The sequence below is a fragment of the Panthera pardus genome, unplaced genomic scaffold (genome assembly GCF_024362965.1).
Source record: "Panthera pardus isolate Hobbes unplaced genomic scaffold, ASM2436296v1 HiC_scaffold_8, whole genome shotgun sequence".
NCBI lineage: Eukaryota > Metazoa > Chordata > Mammalia > Carnivora > Felidae > Panthera > Panthera pardus.
In genome coordinates this window covers 49,513,631-49,539,053 of record NW_026527013.1, presented here as the reverse complement: position 1 = coordinate 49,539,053, position 25,423 = coordinate 49,513,631, and the positions used below count along the sequence as shown (strand labels likewise).

General features: G+C 38.2%; 1 protein-coding gene across 4 annotated transcripts in view; it reads right to left on the bottom strand.

Moving 5' to 3' along the window:
• GRM7 (glutamate metabotropic receptor 7) overlaps nucleotides 1–25,423 on the bottom strand; it is an 876,035-nt gene that overhangs the window by 328,128 nt on the left and 522,484 nt on the right. For all 4 annotated transcript variants that reach the window (XM_053897751.1, XM_019428303.2, XM_019428301.2 and 1 more), the window contains exon 5: nucleotides 4,128–4,268. In XM_053897751.1, the coding sequence (XP_053753726.1) occupies nucleotides 4,128–4,268 (141 nt within the window). The remainder of the gene's footprint in view (nucleotides 1–4,127; nucleotides 4,269–25,423) is intronic.

Genomic DNA, 25,423 nt, shown 5'->3' with positions numbered 1-25,423 from the left:
AGGCAAAGTTGAATGTTCTTAAAATACTGAACAACACGATAGCTTTCCTTGTTTGAAGGAGACTTTAAACACATATGGATAATTTATAAGAGTAAGAATCGCCTGGTTGTTCAGGCAAGTTTCTATAAGAATTCATGCACATCTAGCTTCCAGTTAAATTATGGAGTGTACATAGTTTAATAATATATCATTTTTTCATCGATTATTTTTCCTTTCATGACATTTTACCACCTTGGCCTTTCAGATCCCACTGCATTTCTGTTACCATAGGTATTTGCTCTCTCCAAATAGTATGGGACCCATATCTCATCCTCAAAGTTTGTCTGGTCAGATGATTGATTCATTCATTGTCTACTTAAGGCTAATATGGAATTATTATGGCTCATCATTATGGCTAAAGAGACTATGTAAAAAAAAAATAGAAAAACAAGTTGGCATTTTAATGTGTGCCTAAATCCTAGGGGTATTTTAAGACTTTCTTATTCCTCTTTGTTTTTAAAAAAATTTTTTTTAACGTTTATTCATTTTTGACAGAGACAGAGTATGAGTGGGGAGGGGCAGAGAGAAAGAGAGACACAGAATCTGAAACAGGGACCAGGCTCTGAGCTGTCAGCACAGAGCCCAACGTGGGGCTTGAACCCACGAACTCCAAGATCATAACTCAGAGGCTCAAGTGACGGAGCCACCCAGGGGCCCCAAGACTTTCTTATTCTTTAGCAGAGCCCAGTCATAGATAAAAATCTGTGAGGTGGGTTGTTTTCTGCAGTTCTCAGAACATGCACTACCTACACTGCCTGGAGCCAGACTCACTGTCTGCAATGCCAGACTACTCAGCCTGCTTCTTCATCTGGATATTTCTTTCCAATGTACCCATTCTTCTAGTGTTTCAAAACCTGGTTACCAAAGCAGCTTTCCCTTTCATCACCCACACCCTCAAGCCCATCCACACTTCCCTCTCTTACCCATTCTTTTCCATTATTAAAACTTAATTTCACACCATGGTTTCAAGAACTCTTATCAATACAATTCCATCTGTCACTTCTCTCCATCTCTTCCTTCCCTCTCGTCTAGCTAATCTCAGCACACTTTTCCTCCCATTATTCCATTTCCTAGTCGAAGCATACAGTTGAGTCTTAAACAATGTGCATAGTTAGGGTTCCAATCCCCTGCATGGTCAAAAATCATCTAACTTTAGACTCCCCCAAAACTTTACTAATAGCCTACTGTTGAAAAGCCTTACCAATAACATAGTCAATTAACACATATTTTGTAGGTCACAGATATTATATACTATATTCTAATAAAGCTAGAGAAAAGAAAATGTTATTAAGAAAATCATAAGAGAAAAAAACATTTATAGTAATGTCTTTGTTGAAAACAATCTATTTAAATGGACCCCGGAAGTTCCAACACAAATTGTTTAAGGGTCAACTGTTGCTAAAGGCCACAATTTTGTAAACAGTATTTTGTGAATACTTGCAAAGCAAAATATGGGTTTAGTTGGATTTAGGAAAGGCAGTACAAGAAAGAAACACACGACCTCCCATGTATTCAAATCCAATAACAAATAAGAGACACAATGATGGTAATAGTATTTGTCTCCACTCAATACAGGAAATCTAACAACTGTGGAAGTGGTAAGGAAGGAAAGAGAGCAAAGACATTATTTAAATAATTTGGGGTCACAGGTAATTTAGTAAATGTGATCAGAGATTTGTCACATGGAAGGAGTGGGATATGAAAAACTCTTCTATATTCATTTTTGAAAAAGGATAATGGGCTTATTTTTATTAACTGCAATTCTTGACAATTAGCATGAAAATGTGACTACAAATAAAACAGCAGTGTTAAAACACTAAGAGCATGGGGCTTGGCCTTAGAACAGGCCTAATGGGCGTAAGATAATCTACCTTCCAGACTCTACAGAATGCAAAATGTCAGAAGAAACCAAAAAACTGTCATCAGTCATCTAGATTCTTCTGGTACACTTGGATGTTGCTTGTCATATAGACAAATTATGCAGATGTCTAATGAATTTCCTCTTGAGAGCTTTGTTTCACCCAGGTCTAGTCAACATTGAAATAATTTTTTTCTTTTTTCCCTACAATATTATAAAGATCATACTTCTGAAAACACTGTTGCTACACATAATGGTGTAGAGAATGGTTAAGCTGGTATTGTAATTTACTGAGTTATTTATCTAATCATGCAATATGTTGATTTTGTATTATTTTTACTCATATCACTGTTTTTTATCTTTCCTTCACAAAAACACTTTGAAGAAAAGACCTAAACTTAAGCATCCTCACACCATTTGTGATGTTTTTAGGACCATGGTTCACATGCATTATTCCTCATTAATAGGTGTTTGTTGAATGTGTCAGTCTACAGTATCTGGATGACCAATATTCAAAGACCCACAAACTAAACATTAGTGTATCCAACCTGAGTGTGCTTTTCTAGATTATACAGAAAAACATTTTAGGGTTTTGTGGTATTTCAAGATCATCACTACAAATGATAAAGGGTACTGAAGTATGAAATTGGGTATTGACATGTGATATACAGCCAGGTGATAAGATAGAATACATCACATGCTTCTGTAACCCCTTGCACCCCCCCAATTCCCATCTCCTCCCCTTCCCCCACCCCACCCCCAGTTTCCAGTACTTTTAGGGGAAAGACCAAATTCCACATATGTCCCCACGTGGCTTATTCCTTTTTCACATGTCTACACTAGCAGCCTCAGCTCACACATTTGTCCTATTAACTGTACTTCTGTCAGGTATTTGTTTTTCCTATACTCTGAGGTACCATAATTGCTACTGCTATAAGCTCCTTGCCATGTTATTCTTCTATAAGAAATTCTCCTATCTGTCCTTACCCTTTCCTAACTAGCGAATACCTACTCACTCTTCAAGGAGGTCTTTTGAGACAGCTTCTGCCCTCAATACAAGGGAAATTTCTTGGTTATATGCCCATATAGCCCTCAGGACACTTACTGCAATTTGTAATTATGTATTCACTGAGAGATGACTGGAATAATGTCAATCTTCCCCCACCACCCCCTGAACAACATGAAAGCTGGGTCTTTACCTGGCTTGCTACAAATCACATCATGGTGCCTAGTACTGTGCTCAACAGGAAGGAGTTGCTCAATAAATATTTGTGAATGCATCAGTGAATAATTTTGTTTTATGACTACTTCATGTATATACATATATATGTATGGCATACACACTTTTTAAATGTTTATTTTGAGAGAGAGAGACAGAGAGAGAGAGAGCAAGCACGAGTGGGGGAGGGGCAGAAAGAGAGAGAGGAAGACAAAGGATCTGAAATGGGCTCTGTGGTAACTGCCGAGAGCCTAATGTGGAGTTTGAACTCACAAACTGTCAGATCATGACCTGAGCTCCAGGCAGAAGTTTAACTGACTGAGCCACCCAGGCATCCCATACACGTTTTTAAATTTGGAATAATTACGCAAGGTTCCCTATGAGGTTGCCGGAAGTTTTGTTGTTGTTGTTTTTTAAGTAAACTCTATGCCCAATGTGGGGCTTGAACTCATGACCCCAATAGCAAGAGTCACATGCTGTACTGAATGAGCCAGCCAGATGACCCCCTAAATATTTTTAAGTGTATTTTCAATAGCAGATGACTCATTAACTTGGATGTTATGGAAATCCAGTGCACTTCTCATTACTCTAAAACCAAGTATTTTGTTTCTTTAATCAAAAACACAGTACAGTCCATGATAACCATTAAATCCGGTGCTGATAAGGGATTCGCCAGATTTTGTCTTTGTGAAGATGACTTCATACTCCTGGCTAAAACATGAACTAATATTTATCACTGAGAGCATTCAAAGCAACATGACCCTTTTGAATTCCAAGAATCAATGAACATGTCAATTCCTGCTAGATGGACAGGCAGAAAAGAATACAATTTTGTCTGTACTTCTCTTGTCCTGCAAGACTTATGCTCCTGTTCCATTTTCTGAACAATCTAGTAAAATTCAATTTACTTTTTCAATTTGTCTCCAGCCAAGCTTCCTTCTGTCAGCTATGCAGACATTTCAATGCTGGCCACGTAGAGTAACAGGAGAAGGACAATGAGAATGAAATTACCTGTGCATTTGCGATCTGTGTCTTCTTTCTTTGACCCACTAATTGTCAACTTGCAGTTGAAGTTTTCCTCCCAGTATTCAGCAAACCATACGTTTCTTCTGTTGTTTTCAAGTGTGCGTGACGTAAAATAGGCATCAAACCCTAAAGAGAGTTAAATGAGAAGGTCATTGCTTGTGGGCCACTGCTGGAACATTGGGAAATAAAAAAACAAGTGATGGTTTTTCTTTGTTTTAGTAGACTGGATGCTTTTGGATGTTGATAGAAAGAAAGAAAGAAAGAAAGAAAGAAAGAAAGAAAGAAAGAAAGAATTCCAGTGCTCACCTATGGCTAAATCCCTAGTTCAATCTGTTAGGCAGACATGTGGCCTACAAATGACATTGCTACAGTGAAATCTACATCACAGACCTTAGCAATGACAAAACAAACCTTCTATCTCTAGTGATGCTAGACTATGGACAAAGCATCTTCATAATCAAGATAATAATTGATCATTTCGGGGCTTACTGTGGATAGGATTCTGTGCTTCTTTTATTCTTGGATTCTTTTATTCATCTCAACAACCTATAAGCAACTACTATCCTTCCCACTTTGCTGATGAGAAAATAGAGGTTCAGATGAAATAAAAGCATGCCCAAGGTCAACCATTAGGCCATCCTGCATCTCTGATTATGTGATCTACTGACCAGTGAGTATCATTTTAAGCCCTCCTTTCATTTAGCAATGTCCCATTATATAATTGATGTTTTAATCAAAATCAAAGTTTCTGCAAAGGCCCTAAGTAAGTGGCAGTCTAACATAAAGCTCAGTGCTATTCACTGAGTGAACTGATGTGTGTGAGGAACAGAAACTCAAGAGGCCATGTCTGCAGAGAATTTCTATCTCTTTAGTAGTGCAGCCTTAAATGTTCCAATGGAGCCACAAGGTCTTATAGTGATCAGATAAGATTCAATAACACCAGGGTAGGCCTGAGGACCAGCTCCACTAATGTCTTCAACTCAGGGGAACATAAGTAAATCCACGCCTTCCTCATCCTAATCTTCCTGTAGAAATAAAGACAACACTACCTCCTTCCCTCCCAGCATCTTGTTTGTAGTTGTGGGAAGACATTGGAAACTTACAGTTCAAGGTTAACAACCACAGGAAATAGACTTGTTTTCACATTATTTAAATCACTCTGTGTTCCCTTTAAGGCCATAAGGGGGGGGGAAAGCCCCAGACTCTAAACTCCCTGAGAGAAGCATATCAGGTTAACTCTATCACTACGTGGCCAGAACCAAATTCATGGCCTGACATATATTAAACCTACTATAAATGGAAAAATTTAAACAAGTAAATAACAAAGAGTAAAGAGAAAAACAAAGCACAAGAGATTACATAATATTTTGAAGAAAATAAAGAATACTTGACATTCCTAAGGTCACTTTCCAGGCTGTTGTCAGTATATGCTGGCTAACTGTCCTTTTATAGCCACTCCCTTAACTGATTTGAAACTAATCTGGCTACAGTATGTGATCACATTCTAATACCAATACTGATTAAGCTATTTGTCTGAAAATCCTCCTTCTGCTTAGCTTCTCTCCCACAACCCTGCCTCCAGATAACTTACATAGAGTAACCTAATTACATAGAGTAACCTAAACAAAGGAGAATCTTTGGAGGGAAAATAGAGGAGTCCCGCCTGTTTCCAAGAACACTAAATGTGTGCATGCAGTCATGTATATACATATACACACTCATATATGGTGACTGGTGACTAGCTTTCACTTTTTTCACCATTTTTGCCCCTTGTCCTCCTCCCAACCCCACCCGGCCTGAAACAAACAAACAAACAAACAAAACCAAACAAGTTAATCAACAGTGGTAGACTGTGGAAATGGCCCCAGATTGGAACATGTTTCTGGGGTTTCATACCCATGTAAAGTCCGCCTCTTAGGCACCGTGTCCCTATCCGGGGGACACTGACAGGTGCAGCACAAGCAGACACGGAGAAATCCTGTGCTCACTGAAGCTTGTTTTTGTGGAATTCTCTTTCTTGGAAGCCTGCTGCTGTGCTCGAATACATTTAACAGGAGGATGGCAGATCATGTGGAAGAAGCCCAACCAGTCTCCACCCTGCTCAGCAGAACTCCTTTGGCCCTTCCAGCCTTCCAGCTGACTGCAATAGAAGAACCACTTAGCCGAGACCAGCTCTCGTTGCACAACTGTGGTTGTTAAACCAGTAACATCTGAGGTCGTTTTTTTTAATGTAGTCAAACAGCTAAAACACTCTTTATCACAGCACTTTGAGTCTCTCTCTGTGCAACGCCAAAACAACACACACCTCAGGAAGAAGTGCCTTCAACAGAACACGTAGGAGCTTCAGAAGTAAATCCTTCGGCCACATGCCACAGCTCTGAATTCCAACCAGCCTCAGAATAGAAACTACCAAAATGGCTCAAACTCTAGCAAAGATACATACCTGCCCCAGCTCAGAAGAAAACATCTTTAGAGAAAACCCCATTGTTGGAAATGTCTACCGGTTCAAAACGCCTCTCTCTGAATCCTGTGTCTGCTGGAAATGAAAAAGCCCGTTGAAGAAGGAATGACTATGTGTGGCTAACGCACAGGTAGGTGATTGTGGAACATTTAAAAAGAGAAAGAAAGGAAAGCAGCTGTCAAAACCTCCCTCTGTTCTGAGTGTGAATAAACAGACTTTGGGAACGCAAGCAAGCACTGTGAGGGCTGTCTGTACACACCACAGCAGAAAACGGAAAAGGGACAACATTTCTGAACCAAAACCCCCCTCCTTCTCATATACATATATATATGGCTGGTACTTAACTTCCTCCTCCCCCTTCCCCCTCCTCCTCCTCCCTGTGGGCCTGATGCCTACCTCACCTGTAAGTTGAGAACCGCTCTTGCTTCTCAGATGCACGTATATATGAATTGCCTGAGTATCTCCTAAGATGCAGGTTCTGATTGAGGAGGTCTGGGTTGGGGCGAAAGATGCTGCATTTTTAACAAGCCCCAGCTGATACTCATGCTTCCTGCCCATACTTTGAGAAGAAGGATGATTGAGCAAATCCTAAACTTCAGTGGGTGGGACTTGAGCAGTTCTAGCTCGATTTATAGTATCTCAGTATTGTCACCCTCTCAGCCTCAAATTTATGCCTTGGTTTAGATGAGAGGGTCTTTGCTTTGCTTCTATAGTTGAAACTTTTGCTCAGTACCTGGCTCAGTATGGCAGGAGCTTTGCCTTGCCATCTTATAGCCTGCAGATGGCCCAGGAGGATAGAACATGCTGTATCAGTTGCTGGTGAATTTTCCTGGTGTGCTTGCTGTGTCTTTATATTCCTGAGCATTGCTGCTCTGGGCCCCTCTGCAGCCTCCAAAGCTTTGTTCCTCACCTGTATGTCCTGTTACCATTCTGGGCTCTCCAGCCTGGAATTTCAATCTGGCTGCTGTGTCTTAGTGCTGCTCAAAAGGTAACCTGAAATAGCCCTGTGTCTTCATTACCTCTTCTGAAGGTCCATGGCTCCTGATGGGGACACTCAGAGCCCCCAAGTAGTAACTCAGCATATATTCACTTTTGAGTGGTTTCCTGAAGACCTCAACAGCCACGCCATGTGAGAGCCATACTTCCTTCCAGGAAGCCACATAGTGTACAGATGAATGTAGACATTCATCTCACACAGAGACACACTGTGTGAGTCTGACACCAACAATTCCCATTTTCCACTTGTATGACCTTGAACAGATGACTCAGCTATTCTGTGTCTCTGTTTCCTAATCTGTTTTTTTACATATTAAAATTAATTACAGGATTAAAATTAATACCTAATTTCGTGCTGTTACAAGCATTATATGAGCTATTATTTGTCAAGTACCCAGCATTGTGTGGAGTAAAATGGTAACTGTTGGTTGTAAAATAACCACACCCATCCATTATAATCTCCTGAGCACGTAACCCTGTGACAGGCACAATTCTCTACACTCACAAATGTTGGGTTAAAACATACATGGGTTTTATCAGATTGATAAATCAGAATGATAGTTAGCCTGATGGGGAAGATGGAATTTGAAAAGTATCATTTAAATAAATATAAAATTGCAACTATGATGGTTTCTATGAAGGAAGGGTACATGGTGTTGTGGGAGCAAACACACATGCAGACAGAGAGAAATATCTTAGAGTGTCAAAGAAGGCTTGCTGGGGGAAGTAAATGCATATGAGAAAAGGGAAAAATAGGTTTTAACTGGAAGTGGGGGGAGGACAGAGATTAGACATTTATTCAGATGGAACAGCATGTGCTTTGTCATAAGAATACTGAAGCATTTCGCATTACAAAATCTCCCAGGATGATGAGGCCTTAAAATCAACAAATATAAATGAACCATCTTCTATGTATATGCTGTCTAGAATTGCCACAAGAATTCTAATAAACCAATGGCATAAACATTTATGTAATGAATGAATAAATATGAGTAAGTTATTCTTGTGAGTAGACATCAAAATCTTTGTCAGATTTCTATTTAGTCATAGAGATTTGCACTAATAGTTATAAAAATAATAAGCATTCATATCCATTTCCTCTATGAGTGTCACATAAATCCTAAGAAGTAGGTACTAACCATATCTCCACTTCTGAGGTAAAAACTAAGGCTGAGAGAGAAATCTGGACCCAAATTAACCTGTTTCTAGACCCCAGTTTTTGACTTCCATACATAAAGTAGTGAGTCAGATTTTGGTGGGCATCACAATCTGGAGAGCTGATGAAGAAACAGAGATCAGGCTCATGGAGGTAGGTCAGCCCTGTTACTTTCCCTTCAAGTTCGCCAGGACATTCTCATATTCTTTTCTTAATGTTTATTTGAGAGAGAGAGAGACAGAGCATGTGTCCATGTGCACATGAGTGGGGGAAGGGCAGAGAGAGAGAATCCCAAGCAGGCTCTGCGTTGTCAGCACAGAGTCTGATGCAGGGCTCAATTCAATAAACCATGAGATCATGACCTGAGCTGAAATCAAGAGTCCATTGATCAACCAACTGAGTCACCCAGGCACCCCAGAGATTCTCACATTCTAAAGACTGAGAACCAAGGCTATAGAGCATTTCTGTAGTCCAGTATTATGCCACCTCTTTTCCCTCTCTGATAAATGCCCTATCACCAAGCTACATCAAATATCATTTCCACTAGGCAACTGGACAGACAATTCAACAGGTCGAAGAGCAAAACAATTCTACAGTCAGGTTCTGGAATGGGTGAGCTAATCAAAATGGTAAAACTGGTGACATGGGCTGACCGTGCTAGGGCAAAAAACAATTTCTGAAAACAGAGCTCCCTTCAGACAATTGAGAGAAGCAGAAGCAGAAGTCAATAGATGTTATTCAATTTAGTGAATCCTTGCTGATTTATCTCAGCTTAGCTGAGTCAGATTTCTTTCAGGACTTAGCAATTTGTTTATTTCTCTTTAGCAGGGCCATGGCAAGAGATAAATTAAGTCTTACTGGTTCCCTCTACTCATTTTCATTCACATGGAATGAAATTGTCTGTGAAAGATTCAAGATTCTAAAAGAGACCTTGCTGTAGCCATGTGTCCGCAATGCCTTGGAATGTTATTGGCTGCCTTTTGGGTTCAGCACACATCATACCTCTGCTTTATTAATAGAGAAAGAGCTTCTGATATGTGATGGTCCAAAGCTTTCTCTCTGGCTGCAAGCAGTAACCCAACACTCTTCGCCTGTGATTACAGTTTCTGTAGCCTAGTGATTTCACCTGCTTGTTTTGAAAGGAATAGACTACTAATACAAGATGTACAATCACCAAGGTGCGACAGAATCAGAGACAGAAGTAGAAGGCAGAATAATTGTAATCTAACCTAATTATATATGTATACAAGGGTATGTGTGTGTATCCCAGTGAACTGAGACTTTATTCCTTTCTGTAAGAACTCAGAAGAAAAGTGATCTGAACACACATGCCTTTATCATTGGTTAAATTATCAGAATTTTAAAATTTAACTCAAGGCATCAACACTGAAGTTTCAGCTCACAGAAAACAGAATAAGAATTCTGTTAAAGGAGAAAGGTCATTCTTGTATGTGGAGCTGATGAAATTCTTAGTATTAAATTGTTCTTTTTGTTGAACAGATTATTTTAAGTTCTGAAATTAATCTACAGCTGATTCTAAGGCAAATATCTCACTGCATACATGTTGTACAACCTTTGTATAACCTTGGAAGTAAACTTAAAACAACATGGAAATAACGAGCCAGGTTTTAGCTGGCATTGCAACTACACATGCATGGTTCTTTCCTCTTTAACTGGGGTGCTGTCCTCTGAAATTTGTGGCCGAGACAAGAGCGTGCAAGTCAATAGATGCATAATTCATCCAGGGTGGTATGTTTGGGATGGGACCTTTCCAGCTGAGGAGGAAGAAGGCCTCACAAGTGTGTGGCGTGAGAGGAATGCTATCAGAGTGTTAAGAGGGGTTAGAGGACACAGCTGCCTGCTTGACCAAGGTGAAGGGATACTGACAGATACTAATGGGGCTTCACACAGCATAAGAGAGTGACCAGTAAGTAGTCCTGATTGCTGCTTTAACCACACAAGTCATGCATTGTGGGTTAGAACATCACTGTCAGCCTACATGGCAGAGAGCACCCAGGTCTTCCTTCTCACCAGCCTAAGGAGAGGCTCTTAGCTCTTTCTGGTCTATGTTCAACTCAGGAAGGATGTGCTAATGACTTAGAAACACACAGGTCCTTGCACATCACAGGGATGCAATACTAACAGAATAAATAAGTGAAACAATGAATAAAAAGAAGAAAAAAGACAGATAATGAGAGAAACAGAGAGAGAGAATGACAGAAGGAAGGAAGGGAAAGGAGGAGAGAAAGGAGAGGAGAGGGGGGAGGAGGATTGAATGGGAAGGTACCAGGGGAGGCAAGAGAAAAAAGGAATAGAATAAGAAGTAGAGGAACTCATATTGTCCACTAACAAAAGAGTAAATCTAAAAAAACAGATTTTGAAAACAGGTCTTTATTTATTTCACTCCTTTTTCTATTGCTGTGGCATGACTCCTAGTGGGTTAAATTGTGATCCTCAAAAAGATATGTCTATATCAAAAGCCCCTAAACTCGTGTTACTTATTTGAAAAATATTTTGGTAATGTATAACAAGAAACTAAATGGCAAATGGAATTAAGTTAAATATCTCTGAATGAGATCATCCTGCATTGTCTATATGGGTCCTAAATCCAATCACAAGTATCCTTAATAAGAGACACATAGAGAGCAGGTGCCATGGAGGAGATCATGTGTAGGTGTAGGTAGAGAGTAGGGTAATGCAGCCACAAAGCAAGTAACATCTGGAGCCACCTGAAGCTGGAAGAGGCAGGAAGCGTCCTCCCCAGAGAGCCTTCAGAGGAAGCAGCACCGTAATGATACCTTCATTTCAGACTTCTGGACTCCAGAACTGTAAGATTACAAAGTTATGTTTTTTTTAAGCCACTAAGGTTGTGGTCAGTTGTTGTGGAATCCTGGTGAATGAATGCATTCATGATAAGTAAAAAAAAAAAAAAAAAAAAAAAATCCTATCATAGATGCCTTTTAACAGCTTTGTCTGGTCTGAATGACAACACTCAGGTGTTGCAAAGTGATGTCTGGCAGAACATATTTAACCTACAGACTTTGTCCTTTCTATTTTTCCCAAGAGTATTTCAAAACTAATTTAAAAATCAGAAAATTTCATTTCTAAGTCCTAATTTCTGGCTTCGCTTGTAAGGTCAGAAGATCTTGTCACACAGACCCCATTCCCATGTGGCAGCAGTTGGGTTCTGAAGAATGGCTATTCCCTTAAGATGAGCCTGAGCTCTCTGGTTCACAGTACTCTCCCACCACCTCTGATGGCTTCAGCCTGGCTTCTTTTCACATTTGTAAGACATGTACTGTCATGGTAGACAGAGAAATTTCCACCACCAAGAAATGCATCGCCCCTTTCTTCAACAGACATTTGCAGCAATGTGAATGGTATATAATCTCCACTGAATTGAGTATTCAGGCCACTGAGAATATACCCATGAAAAAGCTATCAAGCACAAAGGGAAGTTGGGGAAGAAGCAGGATTTAAAATTACACAGAGAAATCTATCCTCCTATATGCAAAAAATAATCACTTAAAAGATGTAGTGGAAGAGAAGACTATAATTAAAAGAATAACAAAAACAACAAAGAAATGTATCCTTCTGTGTAATCAAGTTGACTTTTGTCCTTCAAGAGTTCTGTTCTAATTAATTGTTTTTTAAAAGTTTCCCTTACGTCAATTCTCTCAAAGCTAAATTGTACCTTTTACATGATTTTGATAAAAATATTAACATCTTTTTTTCCCCTGGAGCAAATTACTTTCAAAGTTTGTATGGAAAAAAAATAGAAGAATGAGGAGACCTCTGAAAAGGAGAACACCACAGCATGAGTATTTGGGGGTGCTGAGGATTGGAGGTGAAGGTGAGGAGGGCACACTATCAGGTAAGATAGTGTAACAACAGATTGTAAATTTTCTATGATTTAAAAGAAAAAAAAAAAGTCCTGACACAAGAATAAAGAAATTAGTGAACTATTGGGATAGAATGAAAAGCCCAGAAAGACTTCCCTGTGCATGGGAATTGCATATACTAGCAAATAAAGGTAATGTTTCAAATCACTAGAAACATGTTACCCTATTAATAATAATAATAATAATAAATAGCAACCGATTGCATAATTGGATAATGATCAGATTGCATTGCAGTTAGTAATATAACACTGCATTAGCCCCACAAAAAATGTGGGAAGCATTGCATGAATTTAACCATAGTAAGTGAATTGGGGTTTCCCATCTCTGCAAGACAAGGGATTTTGAACAGTTGCAGACACCAGACATCCTCCACCATTGGTGTGATGCCACCTGCACAGGACATCCACAGTGGGGTCCAGCGACACCCAATATGCTCCCCATTCCCTGGGCACGTGGCCCTAACTGTAACTTCACAGTGCTGTGGGAGAGCATGTCCTTCTCTCTCTCTCTCTCTCTCTCTCTCTCTCTCTCTCTCTCTCTCTCCAGACATTGAGCTCCAAGCGGGCAGATTGTGTCCTGCTCATCTCCACCTTCCCAATTGCCTGTAAACACTTATTGAAGTAAACTAGAGTTGGAGACATGTTGAGTCAGTTTGGCAAGAAAATCATTACTAATCTAGTGGGATAAGTCTAGGCTCTCAGATGCACCCCCAAATTTGCTGGCTGCATCTACTGGTGAAACCAGCCATTATTTTTGAGAAAACAAATAAGAATTATTGCAATGGAAATTATCCCACAAAGAAGAAAAATCCCATGGGAGGTGTTATGGATGAGGTAGAAGGAATAATGCTTGCGATATTATTCCACAAAATGTCTCCAAAGGGCTGTTGCATATTATATAATGCTAGAATGCCTGCCATTTTTCACTCTTTTAAATTGTCTGGGAAGCAGAAGGGCATTTTATGTAATCTCAGTACACGTATATAGGAACGAATATGGGTATAAACAGTACATATTAAATTGATAGTTTTAGCATTAGAATGCCTAAAAGCAGAGTCCTAAACTAGAATTCTAGGATTCAATTCCTAGCTTTGTCACTTGCTAGCTAGATGACCTTGAGCAAATGAGCAAACCAATCTAAGTTTCTTAGTCTATAAAATGAGGATGATGATAATATAGGATTGTTAAGAGGCTTCCATGTGAGAATATATGCAGTGGTGACAATAATGAATGGCATATAATAAGAGTGCAGATGTTAGCTAACTTAAAAGAAAATTAACACAGACATGTAAAGTGAGAAAAGAGAGTACAAGAAGAGGAAATTCAAAAAATTTTGAACTTTAACACCAGGGACTCCATTCATTCATTCATTCATTCAGAGAAGGAGAGAGAGCAAGTGAGAACACAGGGGTGTGCACAGGAGGAACAGAGGGCTACACAGAGCCCTATGTGGGCCTTGATCTCATGACCCTGAGATAATGACCTGAGCCGAAATCAAGAGTTGAACACTTAGCCAACTGAGTCACCCCAGTGCCTCATAACACCAGGAACTCTTGATGAAATATTCATCTATCAAAGTCCTGGCTTTAGAGTCAGATAGGCCTGAGTTTGAATCCTGCCTTAGCCAACTACTTTTTATTTAACTTCACTTATGCTAAGTCAGTGGCTCACTGTTTATATTTTATTGTTGAACTGGATATTCGTTCAGTCATTTGCTATTTCATTCATTTATGCACGCATGCATGCATTCATTCACTTATTCTGGAAAAAAAAAATAAAAGTTGTGTCTTTATGTCATCTACAAAATGAATACAGTTGTACCTAGCTTAGAGAAGGATGTAAAGATTTAAAATACAAAGGCTAAACCAGGTAATATCTTAAAGTTGCTCAGTACCTAGAGGTTCCTTCCTCCTGCTAAAGTAAGCAGTTTCAGCTCAGTTCCAGACAGTATAAAGTAACCATCTTCCCTCTCAGAAAGCCCCTCCTTGATTTCCTATGCCACATGGAGCCCTGTGAGACTAAGGGCTGGAATATATGTTGCTTTGTGGCAGCTCAGGGTGCACAAGTTCAGTTAAGAAGAAAGATAAAAGGGCATCCCTCAAGTGAGTTCTTTAGGAGGTGAGATTTGAGAAGCCAGCTTTCTGGAGGCCATAGGGTATGGTGGAAGGCTCCTGCTCTTCTTCCTGTACTCCCCCCTCATAAAGATGCTCAGCTTGAACCCCTTCATTAGCTGGTTAAATCTATATATTGATGTTCAAGGGCCTGACTCAGGAGTCCTGATCACTCACACAGTTTATGGCATTAACTTGGCCTTGGGTTTTTAACTGTTGTTCCTCTCATTTCTTGCCTTCTTCCCCTCCTGCCTCCCTCAACTTCCCCTTCCTTCATCTATGCTGTGTTATTTTCAGGATACCTCCACTTTCCATGTCTTTCTTCTCTCTCCAGTAACAATGAACCTAAGAAGTGTGGCGCTAAATCTGTACAATCTTGACCATGATACATGTTAGCACTATGTATCAAAAGTCATAAAAGAGGTGCAAATTCTTGGATATACCAATTTTACTCCAGGGTACTTACTTAATAAAATAAGTATATGCATTTTTTAGAAAACATGTATGATGTACTAGATGATATTAAGAAATCATTATTTTTATCAGATGTGATAACAGCAGACAATTATATAAATAATAGGTTCCTACCAGTTAGAAATACATTCTGAAATATTTTGGTGAGAAGTCCTAATGTCTGGGATTTGATCTTTTTTGTTTGTTTGTTTGTTTGTTTGTTTGTTTTGAGAGAGAGACAGAGACAGAGAAAGAGACATAGCACAAGCAGAGTAGGGGTAAGGGTAGGGGCATAGAGAGAGGGAGACAGAGAATCTGAAACAGGCTCCAGGCTCTGAGTTGTCAGCACAGAGCCCTAGGTGGGGCTCGAACTCTGGAATGCTGAGGTCATGACCTGAGCTGAAGTGGATGCTTAACTGAGCCACCCAGGCACATTTAAGATTTTATCTTAAATGTCCCTTCACCATAAAAGTTCAGAGGAAATAGTTAAAACATGGAAAGACACATGGTGGTTTTGCTTAATTTTCACAGAAGAAAATATGGTGGATGGTAGGGATCATCTTTATCGAAACCCAGAATAATAGGGTGTGTTCCAAACCTTGTTTATTGATTGGTTAGTGTCTGTGGCTTAACATTGCTATTTGCATTAGAAGTGTGTGTGTGTGTGTGTGTATGTGTGTGTGTGTTGTGTGTATTTATCTGTAGGACTCAAAAAAGGTAAGGATTTTCTGTGATTTCCCACTAGGCTATCAAGAGGCTTCTCCGTGGGCGAGAACCGCAAGGTTGAAAGGGACCATAGCCTACATTATACAGAATACACGTCCTGGTATTGCACTCCTGCTGCCATCAGGGTAGAAAACCTATCTTGTGATTAGTAGATTCTAGGAAAGTTCCATCACTTTTTTTTTAAACCATGCCTTCAAGAATCCACCAGAGAAAAGGAATTATTTTCTGTCTCCTAAACTCCAAGACTCACCTTAACTTCTATTACGTTCTCAACATCCAGGAAGGAACACAGCACTAAGTTCCCAGACAGGCCACTGGCCCAATTACTTAGCTGGGGAAGATCACATCAAATCCAAAATGATCACTGAGGATCTTCCAGGAAATTCCCCAACTGAGATATGCCTTTTATAAAAGACAGCCTTTACATAAGAGGAATGTTTGCCAAGACATGCTGCATTTCCCTAGGACTGTGCTATAATAGCCCACAAATACTCATGTCTGTAGAGTTCCTCTATCTGGAAACTCATCCTCTATTCTACATGAGGTATTTGCCGAATATCTGTCTCCAACAATAGTTCTTGTCCCTGGCTACACACTGGAATTATATATAAAACTTAAAACACACACACACACACACACACACACACACACACACACACTCGTATGTTTGGACTCAAGGTCAGACCAGGTAAATCAGAATTTCTGTTGGTGGGCCTAAGCATCAGCATTTCAACTTCTCAGGTTATTCTGATGTGCAGTCTAGAATATTGCCCTAGAATACTATGTGATTTTATGACTCATATGTATATTTTACACACAGTCCTAGAAGAGTTGTCCAAGGGACATCAGAAACACAAAAGACAAGGAATCTTAACTTGAACATAGCTATTTTTGGTATGTATATCATGATTACTCTGATAATATCACTTGCTCATATGTCTTTTGAAATATCAAATAATGATTGAATATGTTGTCATAATTGATCACATCTTCATATCATTCTTTGAAAATTTTTATACATTATATGAAAGATTTCCAACATTTTAATTAATAAACTCTGCTATATAGAGAGTATATGTATGTCTATTCAAGCTTGATATCATCCTCAATGCAGAGTCAGATTTATACTTACATAGTAAATTGTGTGAACATTTGTAATACATACTTTTTGTGTAGAAATGTTTAAGAATTTTAAAAATCATATTATGATTACAGTCATGTGTGCATATGATTTTCCAACAATCATAACATTTAGAAGTAAGGAATTTTAGCTCATAGTAGGCATTGAACTTTAACTACTGGAACTTACCTGTTTTTCCAGGCAATAAGAGAGTGAAAATCAGACAAACTTGTCAGAGAATTATTCTGCATTGTGGAAGCTTCACATTTTATTTTTAATAACTGTACAAAACCATGTTGCCTGGTTACCATCTTCATTTTGTACCCTGATCTAAAAATGTCTCACCAGCCAGAAGTTTTCACTGAGCTCAATACCTAAACTTACATAATCAAACATCTATAACAACCCAGAAGGAATTTTACCAAAATGATCTTTCATTTTCTTCCTAATCACAGATTCAACCACTGCCTAAAGATTGGGTTAAAAAAAAATATTTCGAAGGAAAGATTTTTCTTGTGCGAATCTGAGAGAAAAAATAAAAGAGTAAGGAAAGAAAAACCCTTAAAACACAATACCAATGCCCCGTATGTTTGACCATTTACTATTTCAGTTCCCATGGAAATATAAATCAAGAGACAAAAAATTGGAGACTGTGAAAAGCTTAACTTCATTGTAAAACAGCACCTAATAAATGCACGACAAACATCTCATCTTGGGGGTGTAGTAGAAGTCTTTAATATCCTGGATTTTTGATCCCTATTCGAGCAATCCCTAAAGCATGTTATTTTGATGTATATTATTTCTTGTGTATTATTTGGCATATTAACGAAGACATTATACTTTCAGAAAGGTAAAAACAAGCTGAAATAAATGTCCCAATGTCTTCATGTAAAGATCAAGTTCAAGAAGCAAATTCAGATTATTTAATTATTTTCCCACCCACATTAGCAAACTATTTTGGGGATGAAGACACTGCATTAGGTGCTGTAATAGGAAAGGTTATTCATTATGAACTCTTCTCTCTTTCACTTTTGAGCAACTGTATCCTATTATCTAGGAATCCACTTAAATATTTATATGGTTGTACTAGATGTGACTAACTGAGTTAGGGGTAAGCACCAAATCCAGTCTGTGTCAATCAAATTCCCACTAGGAAGTTTGGGAACCTGAAACTGGAAATAATGAAATTCTGGAATCAACCCAAACTGTTTACGTTAATACTAGAGATGTAAACTTAGGAGTTGCTGATAGCACTCAGGCAGACTGGGAAGTAGGAAAAGGCAGTTTGCATTGGGAGCAAAGAATGAGTCAGTCAGCTGCCAAGAGAGAAGAGACATGGTGGGGGGAAAAGAAATGTCTTGTATTTTCTATAGGGATTAAGTACCTGGTTCCTATCTCTCTCGAAGACCTGGATATATTCCTTGCCCGTGGGTTCTATAAGATACTTCTTTTAACTTTATAATAAGTTATCTCCCCTCCTGTGTGCTTAGGCAAATCCCAATGGGTGTCTGCCATTGATTGGCAACTATAAGGGTTGTAAATAATAGCGATGTGGCGATATGTCAGATATAGATCCTGAAGAGATTGCTAAGTAGGATACACACAGATAATTTTAACAAAAGGGAGAGTTTCAGAAATTATAGAGATGAGATAATAGACATTTTAATAGGAAGAAGCAAACATCCCTGGCTCTGGAGAAGGTGGATCAGAAAAAAAAAATTCACAGCAGTGATAGTGCATTTGAAAATGTCTAGAATGATGACCAACACTATTTTTTCTAGGTAATTGATGTTCCATGAGTACAAATTCAATTTTATGCTATTTGGTTCAGACACAGAAATCCTTGTTTTTCCTCTCAATGTGGAATATTTCATAGAAGAATTTCATGCTCTGTGTACTTTAGCATAAGCAATAGGATGGACTTGGTATTCAAACCATATAGCAACATAATACATATGGTCTTGCCTTGGACATATTTCCAACAACAAAATACAGTCAGCCTTGTTTGCATCAGAGCCCTACTGACAACACTCTTTTTACAGCAGACAGCACAGAGTGCCAGAGGAGAATTCTGTGACAGGAACTGGCAGAGCCTGAGCTTGCTACCTAGGTCACTGACATTATCCAAAGAAATACAGTCCCCTTTGAGTTACCAGGGATTGCTTCTTTGTCATCCAAACTTCAAATGTCTTAGATGAAAAAAAAAAATGACAGAGAAATTAATCACAGCAAAAATTAATTAAATTAATTAAAGCAAGAAGCCCCATGGTAAGGGAGATTATGAAAACACAATACATAATCACTACCTCCAAGGCACTTTCAGTCTTTGGGGGTAGATAAGAAAATACAAATAATAACAATAAGAGTAAAACTGATTCAAATTTATTAAAAAATTGTCAATAATAATACTGGGCTAAGTATGTTAAATGTATTAATTCAATCCTCACAAACTTCCTATGAGTTTGCCATCATTATTATCCCCATTTGGTGACTGAATAAACTGAACCTTATGTAGTGTAAATATCTTGCCCAGAGGCTCATAGCTAATAAGTGGATCCTGAACACAGTCTGCCTGATTCCAAAGGGTAAGCTCTTAACCACAATGCAAAAAGAAATAAGAGAACAAAGGCATATAAAATTTTCAAAGGTACTCTATAAATGTTACACGAATTCAGGGGATGAAAGGGAATGCCAGGCTATAGTTATGTGCATTTATTCCATGGCAGAGCTGTGATCTGAATTTAGCCTTGAAAATACAGAGTTCATATACACAGGAAGAACTAAAGAGAGTAGATGATAATAGCAAGAATAAAGGGGTGATGTGGTTTTATCATATGTTTCTGGATGTGGATTAAATGGATTTGACTACAATGGATGCTTTATGCAGAGGAGAACCTTATGCAAAGGTAGGATGGAACTAGATTGTGGAATGTCTCAAGTATAAGAAAGTTGGATATTATCTCATAGTCACTGTGAAGTCATTGAGGGTCAGTTCTTAACAATGTATATGATGGTAAAAGATGTACCTAATGAAGAATACATTAGCAAGATTGGGAGGAGGGTTCACATTTCCTGACTGACATTGTGATAGAAGCATTCATCTCTGTGGTCTAATACAATTCTTACAACATCTTGAAATAAAGAAACTGCCATGCCCATACTTGGATGTAAGGGGAAATGCCTCCTTCAAGGTCACCAAATGAAAAAAAGTAGACAAAATATTTTAGTCTTAAATATTAAAACTTAAAACCCATACTCTTAACAATTCAATATGAACAACTCTAAACAAAGAGACATTGCAAAGCTATAATAAAAGTAATAATTACTTTTCAATAACAACAGTTATTGAGCACTTATTATTTCTAGACTCTAACTGATTTATATTAAATAAGCTATTTATACCTTCCAGTAGCCATAAGATAGGTACTATACTATCCCCACTTTTCAGATGAGAAAAGTGAAGCAGACATAGCATGGGACATTTGTCCATGGTGATGGGAAACTCATTCCTTCATGACTCAGAGAGATGAGATTGCATCCAGATTTTCTATTTTTATAGCATGTGCTCATGGTTCTGCTTGGAGCCACTCAATTACAGCAGCATGTGACTAAGAAATAATATGCATGTAGGGGCTCCTGGGTGGCTCAGTCAGTTAAGCGTCTGACTTCTGCTCAGGTCATGATCTCACAGTTCGTGGGTTCGAACCCCGCATCGGGCTCTGTGCTAACAGCTCAGAGCCTGGAGCCTGCTTCGGATTCTGTATCTCCCTCTCTCTCTGCTCCTCCCCTGCTCACGCTGTCTCTCTCTCACAAAAATGAATAAACATTAAAAAAAAAAAAAAGGAAGAATATGCATGTCAACTAACATAGGATGTTTTATAAGGACAGATTGAAAATGACCTGAATGGAGAGGAGATTTGGTGACTGGATCCAGAGTTTGGGGGAAAAGATTGAAGGAATATTTTGTTTTGTTCTGTTTTTCTTTTTAAATATTTTTAAAATCTCCCAATCACTGAACTTTAGGTGATGGTTGAACTCAAGTATAAAGCTATAGATTCAGAAGTCAAACAAATGCATGTGATATTTGGAACTGAGAAAAATGATAAATAAAAAGCAGCAAGAGAAAGGGGTGGAGGAGAGAAGAAGAAGAAATAAAATAAAAAATATAAAGCAGAAAGGCACATAAAGAGTTGAGTCATGAGAAATGCCCATTATTTAAGGCTGTCAAAGAGAAAGAAGTCATCAATGGAGATGGGAGGGGAATTGTCAGAGAAACAGAAAAGAGGGCATAGGATACTTGTAAGATCCTACAGCTCCGTAAGATCTAGCGTTCTCTTTACTGGTCTATGCTCTGAGACTTACACAGGACATTAACTATAGGAGGCCCTCATGCTTGGGTTTAATACTCTCATGTCACCATTTTGAAATTCTTAATTTTTGAATAAGGGCCTTCATATTTATATTTTGTACTGGTCCTCACAAAAAAAGATAGCCAGTCCTAGAAAGATCGCAGGGGTCATTTTTTCCAATTCCCCATTCAATGATAGTATTTCCTTTAAAAATTTTCCAATCATACACTATCTAATTTCTTTATAAATTATCCATTAACAAAGAACTTAGGGATAGTCTATTGCCTTCTCAGACAGATAGAAACTTTGAGGAGCTCTTCTATAGGAACATAAAATGTGTTTCTCTGTAATTTCTATGCATTTGTCTTGTCTTTCTCTTGAAGAAAACAAAGTGTCAGTATAATTGTGCTGCCCTTTTATCTCTAACTTTCATGATTTACTAGATTTCAAATGTTTTGTCCCATAAACCCCCAAAACTCTTCACTGCCAATTGCCAAACAGGGTGTTAGCACATAGTAGTCACTCAGGAATTACTAATGAATTAAAGTGATTCTGAATCATATAGGTGGCTGTCACTTTCAGAAAATATATTAAAATGTACTTATGAGCCAAGCCACCCATTAAGATTTCTGAATATGTCATTTAAAATTTAAATTAATTCCCACATGGTAATTCTGAAAAATTTTAATTTTTTAATGTTTATTTATTTTTGAGACAGAGAGAGAGACAGGGAGTGGGGGCAGAGAGAGAAGGAGACACAGAATCTGAAGGAGTCTCCAGGCTTTGAGCTGTCATCACAGAGCCCAACACAGGGCTCGAACTCACCGACCATGAGATCGTGACCTGAGCCAAATTCAGACTCCCAACCAACTGAGCCACCCAGGCTCCCCAATTCTGAAAAATTTTAGAAGGCAATGGTCATATTTACACAGAATCTTCTTACTTTTTTTATCTTTCCCTACAATTTGGAGAGTTTGTTCATCATGTGGGTCAAATGTAACTTGGGTATGTTGCAGATGATTTGGATCGCATTAAATTAGGGCTTCTCAATTGCAGCCCTATTTACACAGTGCCCAAGTAATTCTTTGTTGTGGAACTGTCATGTGCATTGTAGGATGTTTATCAGCATGTCTGGTTTCTACCTGATAGATCCTTCCTACTCCAAATTGTGACAAACCAATGTCTTCAGACATTATCAAATGTCTCCTGATGGGCAAAATCACCCTCAAGTGAAAACCACTGATTTTAAAATATAACAGCTCTACATGATGGCTTTAACTGAGTGTGTGGTATTTGTTTCCATAAATTACAGGGCTTACTTTTAATCACATTGAAATATGAATGTAAAATTAGTGTGTAGTGTAGCGCACAGTTATTTCTGTTATTTATTAATATTATGATGCTTGCAAGGAGAGTAATCAAAATCTCATTATGGTAAACTTCCCTGGGGAATAAGCTTTAGTTCTTTCTTTATACCTTTTAGTGGTCTAGTTACTTCTTCACACTTTCCATATTACTTTTTAAGTTATTAATGATGAGAATGAATACTTTTTATGATCAGATAAAAATGGCATTTTTATTTTGAAATCAAATAATGAATACATGAGTAGTAAGGAAATGGAGCTCTTGGGAATAGACGCATTCAAGGAAGATTCGAGACAGGTTTTCCCTGTTTTGTTTCCCATGAACCCAATACCCTACAATTTATAGGAAATGGAAACAATGGTAAAGTCCATGAAGTTCTACTTTATGACCCAAGACTATTTTATAAACACATAGGAAAAGTAGGCTGATACAAGTCAGGGATAGTGCTTTAGAATGAAGAAGTAGCCACACCTAAGCATAGTTGCTCCTAAGGAAGAGGGAAAATGGTGCCATTGGCATCAGATGACATGTATGGGGTGGGGGTGGGGGGGCTGGAGAGTTTCTTCAGAAATAGTACCAAAGCGAATTCCTTTATACATCTACTTATGTATCTAAAACATGTTTCTTATACAACTAATTTTTTATCTTGATGATATAAATAGATACAGATATAAGCAGAGCAGGAGGCACTATTCTTGCATTTCCTAAAGCTTCATGTAGGCATTCATCCCAAAATAATAGCAATAAATGTCATAAAATATGGATAATCAGAAAATCTCCAATATGCTAATTCACAATGCAAAAGATGAGAATTATTTTTTAAAAATGATGGCAGGTTAAGTGGTGAGGATATAAAGTTCTTTTATTTTGTGGCATAGTTTTTAAAAGAAAATTAAAAATTAAAAAAAAATTAATGTTTATTTATTTTTTCAAGAGAGACAGACAGACCGTGATGGACGGGGGAACAGACAGAGAGGGAGACACAGTACCCAAAGCAGGCTCCAGGCTCTGAGCTGTCAGCACAGAGTCTGATGCTGGGCTTGAACCCATGAACTGAGAGATGATGACCTGAGCTGAAGTTGGACGCCTAAACAACTGAGCCACCCAGGTGCCCAGAAAATTTTAATTTTTTAATGTTTATTTATTTTTGAGAGAGAAAGAGACAGAGTGTGAGTGGGGGAGGGGCAGAGATAGAGAGGGAGACAGAATCTGAAGCAGGGTCCAGGCTCCTAGCCTTCAGTACAGAGCTCGACTTGGGGCTCAAACTCATGAACTGTGAGGTCATGACCTGAGCTTAAGTTGGACGCTTAACTGACTGAGCCACCCAAGCGCCCCTAAAAGAAAATTTTAGAAAAGGGTTTTTTTGTTTTCACTGCTTCAGACATGTCTTCTCAGATTCATGTGTTTTATTTTGTGCAGTTGCACTTTCATTCCATTACAGCTTCTAATAAACAAGATGTGGTGTATACACACACACACACACACACAATGGAATATCACCAAGCTATAAAAAATGAAACCTAGTCATTTGCAATGGCATGGATTAGTAGGAGACAAATACCATATGATTTCATATGTGGAATTTAAGAAACAAATGAGCAAAGGGAAGAAAAAAGACAAATCAAGAAACAGATTCTTAACTATAGAGAACAAACTGATGGCTACCAGAAGGGAGGAGGTGGGGAGATGGTTTAAATGGGTGATGAGGATTAAGGAGTGCAATGGTCGTGATGAGCACTAGGTGATGTGTGGAATTGTTGAATCACTATATAGTACACCTAAAACTAATATAACACTGTATGTTAACTAGAATTAAAATAAAAACTTAAAAAGCCAAAAAAAGTATTATTGGACTAAAAATAAACAAATTATTTAATTAATTAATGTTATATTAAATCAAATATATTGTTATAATGATTTTTTAAAAGGCTATTATTGAGAAACTTTTTGTTTTATCTCCTAATTCCTCCCAAGCTTACTTGAGGCTCACTGAGGACTTCAATAATTTTGACCAAGATGGACCCTCTCGAGAATCACGGATAAAAAGGAACTGTGATACTTTGCATTTAATTTTTAATTTTCATTGGGTGAAAAAAAAATGGGGAGAAGAAATGATATCTGAAGTTAATCTCTATACTAGACTGGAAAGAAAAGAAAAGGTAAGAGAAGTTATTTTAGATTTATTATGAGAACTAATGTGTACCCTATTTGGTGAATGTGATGTAACTCAAATGGATGGCAGAAAAGTAAATGAGGCTGTTTAAGGTCTATTTTGACTATTTTTGCTCCAAGGAAAATATACATCAAGTGGAAAAAGAAGAAAAAAATCACAAAATGGGAACAAAATCTCCAACCAAATTATGATAGAGAAAGAGGGCATCTTGTCATTCTTAATGAGTTCAAATTCAGGTCCAAACCAATTGTACTATGAAAGTTCTGGCAAGACTAAAGGAAGACAGTAAAAAATTGATGAAAATTATAAAAAATTATAGTTCTGTCAGGTCTCAGACTAGAAAAAAAGTTTTCCCTATCTTAGAAAGGGGAGGACAAAGGAAGATGAATTATGGAAAACACTGAAGCTACTCTCTGGAAAATTTCTATGCACTTATATAACAAATTATAGTGAATACAAGAAAAGAATTA